This window comes from Poecilia latipinna, unplaced genomic scaffold (assembly GCF_001443285.1).
Source record: "Poecilia latipinna isolate Pla-1442-1.1 unplaced genomic scaffold, P_latipinna-1.0 Scaffold862, whole genome shotgun sequence".
NCBI lineage: Eukaryota > Metazoa > Chordata > Actinopteri > Cyprinodontiformes > Poeciliidae > Poecilia > Poecilia latipinna.
Genome location: NW_015113478.1, coordinates 4,493 through 16,077, shown reverse-complemented (window position 1 = coordinate 16,077; position 11,585 = coordinate 4,493). Strand labels below are relative to the sequence as shown.

General features: G+C 41.9%; 1 protein-coding gene and 1 long non-coding RNA gene across 2 annotated transcripts; one reads left to right on the top strand and one right to left on the bottom strand.

Moving 5' to 3' along the window:
- The first annotated feature begins 3,576 nt into the window (after positions 1-3,576).
- Positions 3,577-3,843, top strand: LOC106956987 (uncharacterized). The gene is made up of 2 exons (XR_001426866.1): positions 3,577-3,687; positions 3,791-3,843. It is a non-coding gene; the product is annotated as an uncharacterized LOC106956987 (long non-coding RNA).
- A 4,839-nt stretch (positions 3,844-8,682) lies between these two features.
- LOC106956986 (D(5)-like dopamine receptor) lies at positions 8,683-10,544 on the bottom strand. The gene has a single exon (XM_015048142.1). The coding sequence runs from the start codon at positions 10,184-10,186 to the stop codon at positions 8,819-8,821; it is 1,368 nt and encodes a 455-aa protein (XP_014903628.1). The 5' UTR covers positions 10,187-10,544; the 3' UTR covers positions 8,683-8,818.
- Positions 10,545-11,585: the final 1,041 nt, after the last annotated feature.

Sequence of the window (11,585 nt, the reverse complement as noted above, 5' to 3'; positions counted from 1 at the left end):
AGTTGGTTCAAGTAATTTCTTTTTTCAGTGCGTGCCTCCTTACCTTTAGCTGAATAAAGGTGAAGCATCTGTCTTTCTAATGGCTTCACCCTGTTAAGTTATCCATCCATCCATTTTCTAACACCCTTATCCCTAGCGAGGTCTGCAGGGGTGCTGGCGCCTATCTCCAGAGAACATTTTGGGTGAGAGGCAGGGTACACCCTGGACAGGTTGCCAGTCTGTCGCAGGGCAACACAGAGACAGACAGGACAAACAACCATGCACACACACACTCACACACACACACACACACACACACACACACACACACACACACACACCTAAGGAGAATTTAGAGAGACCAATTAACCTGAAACTCATGTTTTTGGACTGTGGGAAGACTGTCAATTTATGTGAACATGAATAAACTAGTAAGTTGCCAGAGGAACAAATTCCAACTTTCATAGGCAAGCTGAAACAGCTGCACATACAATCATGTGAAACACCCTGAGGACTTTTCATTTAATTACAAAACCATAAGTTCTAAGCAATTAACATCTTGTGCAACTGAGAATATTTTCAGAACATTTTCTGGGGCTGATCTCTTTACTTGATTATATCACTCAGTGTGAATATGAACAGACAGGATTGACCTAAAATTTGGAGACAAATTATCCATGCAATTCTTACCTGACACCAACAATTATCTGCTCTGGGCAAAGTATAGGTAACCATGAACAATGCCCTTTTTTTGTTTATTTATTTTTTTTCTCAATGGCATGAGCAATGCCATCCCCACAAGACAAAATATTGTTGGAGGAATCAGGAGCTCTTCTTCAAAATGATAGTGATATTGGTGACATACCAGTCTCCGAATGGCCATCAATCTCAAAGATGAAACGTTATTGTTTGTAGCTGAGACACTTTTATGTCTCATGATATTTTGTTCTTCTTCTTCTTCTTTTGGTTTTACTGGCAGTTGGCAACAAACTTTTAGTAGCATTTAGTAGCATTACCGCCACTTGCTGGCATGGAATGTGATTCGATGATAGTTTGTTAGAATGCTATGTTTGAAGTAATGGAGTTGAAAGGCACCAGGTGAGGCCCACCTTGGACCTATGAAATGGTTCCCCTGAGAATGTCTGGACGTCTGGTTCCCACATCGTCCGTTCCAACGGCGGCTACGAGCCTTTGGTTCTGACTCAAAGTACGCCCAGGATACTCTTAATTATATTCCAAAGTCAGAAGAGGAACCTGGGAGCCCCCTAAAGTCTGGGTCTAAATAGCAACCATGAATCAAGTGAGACGACAACATAAAGGTTACCTGAACCACTGAGACTGCCTCTTTTATCCAGAACACTTTTTGTTCTATGAAGGAGAGAAACTCTTTAAATTAAACCAAGTTTTTTTTCCCCCCCTCCCTTTAGAAGAAGGATGTGTGAGACCCTCTGCTTTAAATTTGAATTATTTTATAGTACTTTTTCCCCATTGAGTTTGCTTATATTCATTTTAAATATTGTAGGACTAATGTGTGGGAGGTTGACTTGTGAATCTCTTAATAAATGTAGTTTCAGCCTCCACGTTATCTATTTCTACAGCTGTACTCTGCTGCCACCTACAGGTGGAGTTGGTATACTGCAATGCTAACTTCTTGAGCTTGCTGTTGAATGGTCTTGTTTAAATCTAAAATTATTTTGCATCTTATTCTTTAACTCCAGCTCCAAAGTCTACTTCCCATATTTGCTAACCTTTTTTGAATTGGTTTATGTAGTTTGCATCTCAACTATTACATGAGCTTTAGATTATTTATTCTGCCCATTTTTATATGTGAGGATATTCAGAATATAGCTTAAATGCTGCATCAGGCTTAACCATCCCCAATGTTAAGAGCATATAAAAAACAAGGAAATGACACTTGGTTTTTGAAAATGTTTGAGTTAAAAGTCAACAACTGAAAACAGTGAAATGCTTTGACAAACATAGCGAACAATGTAGCAGATTAAGGATGCATTAATGGATTAATTCTGCAATTGAATAAAACAACTTGAACTAAAGTCATGTGTTTTATGAAACATCAAAATGCATTTTGAAAAACCTCATTTTGCTTCAAGACAATCCTACCGTTTGCACATAGAAATAAATATTATAACTTGATAGGCACTGGGGTCAACAGATCTCAGTTCTCTTGTGCACATCAGCCCACAAGCCTGAGAATGTTATACCTCTTTATTAAAAAAAAACCAACAATATATATCTGCAAAACCTACTTGATCATGAATAATAAAGCCATTAAATCTTATTAATTGCATCATTTGACATTTAAAGGATTTAATTTAAAGAATTATCACTGTCAGAGATGTCTTTGCTTGTAGCTGAATCTCATCCACTGACTCGTCCAAACAGCCTGTACTGTAAGCAGCATTGTGCTCCTCCAGGCCTGGCAATAATGTTCTCTGGTAGGTTTTTTTCCCCCCACTTAGGTTTTAGTTCTGCTGTACTACTGAAGGAAAAAGATTTTTTTTAAAAAAAGAAAGAAAAGAAAAAACAAGCAAGAAAAATGAATGCATTAGTTGGTATTAGTATCAACTAATGCATTGGCTCCTGACCTGGTAGTGGTCATTCGGCTGGTGTTACAGCACATCTTGATATTTCCTTCAAGAGAGTAAATGACATAAACAGAATATAGTAAAGGAGCAAAAATTAAACTTTTTTTTTAACAGTAACTTTGCAGACTTTAAGTGCAGCAAATCTATAATTGACCTCTGCCTCTCAAAACAAGCATGTAGTTTGGACATGATGGAAAAGTTGATCTGATCATTTATGTAGGAAACTTTCAACTCCCTGGGGTAAAAAAACAAAAACAAAAAAAAACATGAAGAGTCAAATCAACTATCAGCCTGCAAAATAAGAGTGTAGCATTAGTAGCGTTATCTGAGCCAACACTGAAGCTCCACTTCTAAGAAACTAATTCTCGCAGCATGTGGCTCCATGTTGTTCTTTTAAAACAAAAACCTTGATTTTCTGAAGTGGTACAAACTCAGTTTGAAAAGGTTACAAAGTCTTTCTTCTTCCGTCAGTGCTGCACTAATGCTCTCTCCTGAATTTTACTTCACATTATTTTCTTTCCTCAAATTCTTTTAATATTTCTCAAAGAACCAAATGTCTTTCCCTTCGCTACGATATTTTTCAACCTAGCAGACACATTTTCAAACTTCAGTTCCCTGTTACAATCCAATTTCCACACTCAATGTTTTTCTTTGATTCACATATTTCCTGCAAATAATAAAAACGTGTTCTATTGTTTCTGTAGTACTGAACCGATTACATAAACCAATAAGATGTTTCTCCATCTTAAAAAGGAGAGCCATTAAAAACACTGTGACCAGTTCTGATTCTGTTTATAACAATCTCCTCCCTCCTACTGATCCACTAACTCTTATAACATCAGCTGTATTTTGTGTCTCCCTCTGTCTCATTATCCCGCCTGGTTTTCCATAATTTCTTGATTTGTCTGCATACTAACATCTACCTACTGCAGGGCTCCAGGTGAACACGATGAGTTTAATTAGAACAAGCTGAGCCGTCAATATAAAGCCAGTTGCAGCCACAAACCCTTCACATCACGAAGCTTTGTCTCCACAGGCGTTCTGCCTGGTACAGGTGTGACGTGGACTCAGAGGACAGCATGGTGCTTCAGGGAGTTTTCAAGTGAGTTTGGGGGCTTAGGGGTTTTCTTTCTACCCCCCTGCTCTCCATTCTAGCTATTTTTTGACTTTACTAAAAACAATAAATAAAAAATTTGTCTGTACAGGTGTTCTTGGATTTGTTTGCTGCTCTTCACCATTGGATCCTGTGTGCCTGTGCAAAAAAGCAAGTATATGTGCTTAAACTATTGGCTCCCTAAGGTACCAAGTCAAAATCTTAGTTGTGTCTTATATTGTTTGCCTAGCTGAACATTGCTCTATGCTGGGGTGGGGGCAGAAAAAAGAATCGGTGACTTGTTTTGGGTGTCTTTGGTGCAAAGGTACAGCCAGAAAGCTGCATGCTTTAAGGATTACAAAGCATGGCTCTTACTGACTCAAGCATATTAAGATGGGCTCTAAATTGCTAGTATTTTCTAACTTGATGCTTCACTCTTTAAGGTCAAACCAGTGAAGGCTAATATGCCAGAGGTTCTGGGTATAGAAGGGGCTGTTCTGGAGGCGTCTCCAGTTTTGGAGTTGGATCAGATGGCGGTGTTGGCTCTGGTTCTTCCACTAGCTTCTCTGGTGTCGGTGCTGACTACTCAGCCACCCAAGAAGCAGAGATTGCCGAAATGGTGGCCACCCTGCTGGGCCTGAGTCCCGACGGTAGTCCTCCTGTCCTGCAGGGTCACTGGAGCGCTCGCCATGTTCCTCTCGGAATGGTGTACCCTTCATCCCTCGTTGTCCACACCGGCAGAGGCTACAAGCGAGCAAGAGACTTCCGCACCGACTCCAAATACACCCAGGATGCATCTGATCACATTCCTGTACCTGGAACCCAGGGAATGGGTCTAAAGGACACCAGATGGGCCAGTGAGGTAATTACTGTCTGAAATGTTCAACAGCCTGCTCTGATATTAATAGTTTTCTTTCCTTCAGGTGAAACTGGCTGGATGATTAGCTCCTGGTGATTGGCATCCTTGCTGTGATGCGTCGCTCAATAAAGCACTGGCTAAATCACCCTTGTCTTGGATTTGACTAAATCTTGGTATCAAGATAAGTGGTGATGTGGAGTACTTTTAAAACTGAAACTTGGTAAACTGATTTCCTTCAACTTTTATCCATGGACCACATTTTTCTAAATTTCTTGCGATTTCAGTCTTTTCACCAGGTAACATTTAAATTGGTTTGGAAGTTTATCCTAAACTTTAGCCCTCTCTAATGTTTGTGTGGAAGTTTAGATGTCGCCAATATCCTTAAAATCAGTTTTGAACAAAAGCTGGCATATTAAAATTGCAGACTTCCCATTGGGGGGAGGTGGAGGTCTGCTCGTATTACAGAAATGGAATTGTATTCTAGCAACTCATTGAACCTGTTTTCAGGATTTGGAACATTTAACAGAAATGGCCATCCAAAAATGTAGGAAATGAGGAACTCTGAGAAACCCTCCCAGGAGTGGCTGACCAACCAAATTACTCCAGAGAGCATTCTTCTGTAAAAAGACCCAAGAATATCAAAGATTGCAGTCTTCAGTTAAGGTCGGTGCTTCTGGACAATGTCTCATAAGACGCAGTGTAGATAGTTTGACCTCAAGCACACTTGCACAGCATAGAGAATGAACCCAGTTTCCACACGCCCTTCTCCAAAGAAATGTGGTATTTCTTACTTGGTTGAACAAATACGCAGACAGAATTTGAACATGCATGAATTCACGCTGAAACCGATCCGAAGAGCTTCTTGATGCTGCAGCATAAATAAACGTCCACTCAAGCAATCAGAGATATTCCACGATGTGCGGAGGCCGTCCTTAAAGCTGATGGCGGCAGAGATCAAGAGGAGCTGCAGATGGACTCGTCGGTTCTTCAGTTTGCTCAACAACTGGATCTGGAGGAGTTAAGATGTCTCTTTCCAAATGATTACGGCTAAACTTGAACAATGAACTCATAAAGCACATCACTGTTCAGCATGTGTTTTCTGAGGCTTTTATAGGTGATTTGCCTTGGACAGAAAGGTGAGTCCACATTTGAGTCAAGGTGGTGGTGAAATCAATCCCTCTGCAAATAAAACAAAAGTTCTGGTTGTGGAAATGCAGCCATAACTTTTACAGCATTCTAATACATTTTTGTAGAAAACAAAATGGACACACCCTTCTGTGGCCACCTGAATCCACTATTATTCCCAGCTTCCTAACAAACTTTGAAAAAAGCAGAGAGAGGAAACCCAACCCTGATTTACTGAGACTGTTCACTGCTGAAGGTTTGGCTCAATCTGTTTGGTCCCGTGATTGAAATCTGACATTTTCATTGAAACAGTTTTCATTATTTTTTCTTAAGATTTGCATCTAAGAAACATACGCTATAAGTATAAGCTATATAAGCTATTGTAGCAAAATGTTAGGTTGTAGCATTAGGTTTATCTTAAATGAATTTCACACACACACACACACATATATATATATATATATTCATGAAAATGTACTGTACTGTGGATGAGCCTGGTTGAATGTTAGATTATTGAAGTTTATTTTTCTGTCTTCTACATTTTAAGCTCACAGTGAACAATATGCTTACAAAAAAAGGCCTCCAGGTATCCTTTGATCTAGATCAAAAAACTTGCTGCTTATATGAGAAAGTAAAAAACAAAAGAAATCTCAGTCGGTTTAAAACTCTTGCCCATTGTTGTGTTTCTCCTGGCTATTAAACCAGTGTTTTCTGAGATCTTTTAATTCCCACTTGGCTTTCCAACACCAAAGTGAACAGCTCCCTCTCGTTGGTTGCTGTTTTTGTGCATCACCAGTTTAACATGATGTGAAACTTAGAAACGTTTCTACAATGCATGGCGAGGAGACACAGTTCTCTTTGTATAAGAACTGGGTTCACTTAATTCATTTCTATTTTATTCGTATACTCCGCATGTTAGTCTATGACTCTATCTTCCATAATTAGAAAAAAAAAGAACAAGAAACTCCACAAACTTGTATAATAAACCAATCTAGACTGGATTCGATCCCAAACCACAAAATTGAATCTGAGTGCCTGCTATTGGCAGAGCTCTATCCATTTCACAAGTGTCATCTTGTCAATTTAGGACCTCTTAAGTTGCTTTGTGAAACAATTTTATCATTAGGAGCTTCTTTTAGTATTTTGGAATATGGGCCTTGATCACTGTTAAGCATATTAAGCTTAATTTCAGTTGAAATAAACACGTTTCAAACCCAACTATACAATGTAAACTTTTTGGGGAACATTAGACTATCTCAGCTGTCAAAGAAGCAAAAAGTACCGGGACAGTTGACTCATGTCGAAACAATGCCGGCTTTCTTCTGCTGAACATGGAAGCAGCAGCAAGACCTCCTGTATGTGTGTGTGTGTGTGGTTTATTTCTAGCCAACAGGGACAAAAGCTTCAAACAGTACTCGCACCTGCTCTCTGTTCAGACCAGAGATCATTGCCCCAGTGTGGAGTCTTGGACCAGTGCACACAGCCTCTGAGTGCAGCACTGACAATGGCATCCAGAGACACCTCGACTGTAAGGCCTTTTTTGTTGCTCCTGTGTTTAATGGTTCCAGCTCTCTGTATCTTGTATTCTGACGTTCACAATGGAACATGTGAGGCAGATGAAAGGAGTCGAGGTTAACTAACTTCCAGGTTCCCTTTTTTCCCCTGAACCAATTGAAATAAACAAAAATGTAGATAAGGAAGTATTTTTTTTATCTTTCCTGTATGTTTCGACTTTTTTCTGAATTAAAATCAATCTAATATTATTCCTTAATTGATCAAACAAGTTCAACTTTTTTCTGCATTGGAAAGAATTCAGCAAAGCGGGTCTCACAAGCTTTCTTAGCGTTTCCGTCTCTCTCTCAATTACAACTGTTTCATTTATTAATCTAGTTTTAAATGTGGCCGTACACACGGATACTTTCTGGCATTTTCACTTTTTTCCTGTTTCATTTTCTTTCTTTGATAAACCCCTTTGGCTAAGAGTGTGTTTTATTAAAGAGTTTTTGTTTCTGTACAAATTAAAGTAATTGGGACTTCGACTCGGCCACTGCGTCCTTTCAGCAACAAAGCCGATGGTGTGGAGAGTCCATTTTACTTTCCGCAAAAGTACCCCTTCTGGAAAGCGAAATTGTTTATAGATTTACATGAGAAATGGAGGATGTAGAGAACAAAAACAATGAAAAATTCAGATTCTGAGTTAAAGCCAAAACCACAGATGTGCTTCATTCTAATTTCTCAGGCATGAGATGGCCGACCCGAAGCCCCGACAATTATGAAGAGGCAATCAGCCTTAGAAATTAATGACATAATTGCTGCCAATTATCCTTCCATCTATGAGACGTCTTTAACATATCAAAGACGGCGACACTCACATCAAACAACGAGATATAAGTTGGAAAAGCATCAATTACCCAGACAGCCTCTCGGGGGGAGTTGTGCATTAATCTGTTGGCATAAAACTAATTTTTTTGCGGGGTTCGCTTTCAATTGGCAACAATAAGATTGTAGATATAAAATTATTTACAGTTGGCATTAAAATACATAAGCTGCTGTGTCATTATTATAAATTTAATAAAAGAATGAAGCGTTGGGGGTGTCCAATTTAAGAAAGTAGTAGTAGTTGTCAGTAGTTTGTTCAATGGCAGACTTTCTGAGTCTCGTTCAGAGAGAGAAAGTCATAAGAAAGTTGTTACAAGAAGGTTTTTGAAGAGGCAGTGTGAAATTTGAGCATAAAAAAAATTGAGAGAGGATGTCAAGGCGATGCTATGATCATCAAAAGTAACCGAAGTTTCACACAAACTTTGAATTCCAGTGTGTAATATATCCATTTTGAGTGTTGATTTGTGACTTTGGTGGCTTACCATCCTTCACTGTCAAGGCCATGTGTGTGTGGGTCACAATCATGACAAGAAACACCTGAAATATTTCATTCTGTGTGTAAGGGTCAGTTTATGAGATTCATTATTGAATCTAATAATTAAAACAAATAATTATTTTTCATATTCTATCTGATTGAGATGTATTCACATGGCTTTGCAGACGAGCCAGATAAATTTTTTAAAAAGGGGGGACAATAATTTAAGGTGATACATCTTCTAAAATAATCTGATATATTTCCAGGTATCAGTTCATCTCGGCCTGGTTTTTGAAAAACCCTCAGAGGTCCTGGATCTGACCGGGAATAACACAGCAGTCGTTGTGCTCTGAGGAGTTAAATGGCATCATGTCCAAAGAGATCTCTGGCTCGCACTCAAACTGCAGGAGGGCGGGGAGCAGCAGATTCCGCTGGTTCCGGTGATCTTCGGAAAGTTTGTCGAAGTTCTGCTGAAGCTCCCCGGCCGTGCGCGCCGGGACGAGTCTCTGCGGCCCGGGCCCCGTCGTCACCTGCTCTTTCTGCAGCGTGGTGTCGTGGTGATAGGAGACCAGCTCGTTGCTGAAGTCCACCGTCTCCACCGCCGAGGCGGAGCAGCATCGGTTGCAGCCCAGGATGGTGGAGAAGGCCTTCCGGAAGTCCGCGTTGAACGCGTAAATCACCGGGTTCAAAGACGAGTTGGCCCAGCCGAACCACACGAAGATGCTGAAGGTGGTGTCGCTTACGCACGGCGCGGCTCCGGGCTGGTCCGCGTTGCAGAACGGCACCACGCAATTCAGGACAAAAAACGGCAGCCAGCAAAACACAAACACCCCCATGATGATGGACAGCGTCTTTAGAACCTTGGTTTCCCGCTTAAAGGTCGTTTTCAGCGTGCTTTCGGTGTGCGTCGTGGTGGAGAGCCGCTGCGTCTGCGCGCGGGCTTCTGGAGCCTTCTCCAAAGAGGAAATGCGTCTTATCTGGGTCTGCGCGATGCGGAAGATCCGCGTGTACGTGCCCACCATGATGACCACGGGGATGTAGAAGCTGATGAGCGAGGAGGAGATGGCGTAGGTCCGGTTCAGGCTGGCGTTGCAGTCGCCCGGGCCGGTGCGGCTGGAGTTATCCGCGCGGTGCCAGCTGAGCTGCACCGGGATAAACGAGATGAGGATGGAGAGCGTCCAGGCGACGCCGATCATCAGGAAGGCGAACCTGCGCGTCATCCTGCGCTCGTACCTGAACGGGCTGGAGATGGCCCAGTAGCGGTCCATGCTGATGATGCACAGGTTGAGGATGGATGCGGTGGAGCACATGATGTCGAAAGCCACCCAGGTGTCGCAGAAGCGCCCGAAGAGCCAGACGCCGGCCACCTCGGAGACCGCGCGCCACGGCATCACCAGCACTGCCACGAACAGGTCGGAGACCGCCAGCGACACCACGAAGGAGTTGGTGACTTTGGAGCGCAGGTGGCGGAACTTAACGACGGCGGCGCAGACCAGCGTGTTGCCCAGCAGAGTGGAGACGATCAGGACGAACAGGACGCAGCCGGTAAGCGCGCGGACGCCAAGGACCCGGTCCGGTCCACGTACGTCGTCTCCGGCCGCCTCCACCTGCGGCTGGCTCAGGTGGCCTCGGTGTTCCAGGATTTTACTTTTATTTAAAAACGTCCCCATGGAAGGAAGGAAAGAAAGAAAGAAAGAAAGAAAGAAAGAAAGAAAGAAAGAAAGAAAGAAAGAAAGAAAGAAAGAAAAGGAGTCACCCTCAGCACGCCCTGTCCGTGTCCGGGTCCATCCTATCCGTGTTTCAGATGGAACTCAAGCAGAGAGATGCGCTCCGGTCAGAATCCGGGGACTGAATCTGAAGAGTCAGACTCAGTCACATCACCATAAGATGTTTCACTTCTCCATGACCTCAGCTTCACTTTCAATCCACCAGAATCAACACATCCGCCACGGTTATTTTACTTTAAAGAACTGGATATAATTGAGATGACGCTGAAGACGATGACGCAACAAGAAATAGGTCAAGTACTTCATTCAGTTTGAGTCTGTTAGATACCATTTTCAAACTTTTAATAAAAATGTTTAAACTGAATTGCCTTGGTATGATTCAATTAATTCACGTTTAAGGCTTTTATAAGTAATTAAATAAATTTTGTGGTTAAATGACTTTGGTTTAGTGCAGTATAGTCACAGAATGTGTATCTTTAATTTCTAATATAGAAATATTTAAGCAGTGGGGAATCGAGATACAGCCAGAGAAGGATTTGAAAGTGTGAAGCCCAGAAAACAAAGAAGGTTAACTCTGCCCCCTGCTGGACAGACACTGATAGAACAGCTAAAAGTTCTATATTTTTCGTCTCCGAATATAACACGTTTTATGTGAATCTTAATCTTAAGAATCTGGAGTTTCATATCGCTTTCCCCCCACCCCCAGAATATAGGGAGCTATTGCTTCTTTTACCTCTCGTTTTTTTTCTTTCTTTTTTTCCATTTAAAGCTCATTGCAGTATTAGATGTTTAGAACTGGAAATAATTTTAGGCTTAATATTAACCGTTTTCCAGATTATTACCTGAAAGAGTTGAGTTCATTTTAATTCAGACTTCAGCAGCTTTTAGATCGTATTTGTAGTTTCAAACAGCATGCAGGCCGGTCATTAAAGGGTTATGCTTACAGCCAGAAGATGACGTCAGAGTCAGCTGTGTGTGTGTGTGTGTGTGTGTGTGTGTGTGTGTGCGCGCGCACACACACTGTTCTTCCAGCTGTGACATTGCACAGAGGCTGCGTGTACTCTCAGGAGCAGCAGCAGCATCCTGGACGCAGCCAGCGCGGCTTGGGGAACCAGGACAATGCTGCTGCTGGTCTGGACCTTACTGAACGTAGTGTTGGGACTGAAGGCGGAGGACGGCGGAATGGTGGAGGTATAATGGATTCTCCATTCTCCATGTTTTCATACTGACTACTTCCATGGAACTTGCTCAGACACGTGCGGGGGGGCTGGGGTGCTTGAGCACCTGCCCCTTTTGCTCCTTGACCCCAAGTGCCCTTTTGGTCAATTTTTTTTTTTTGGTA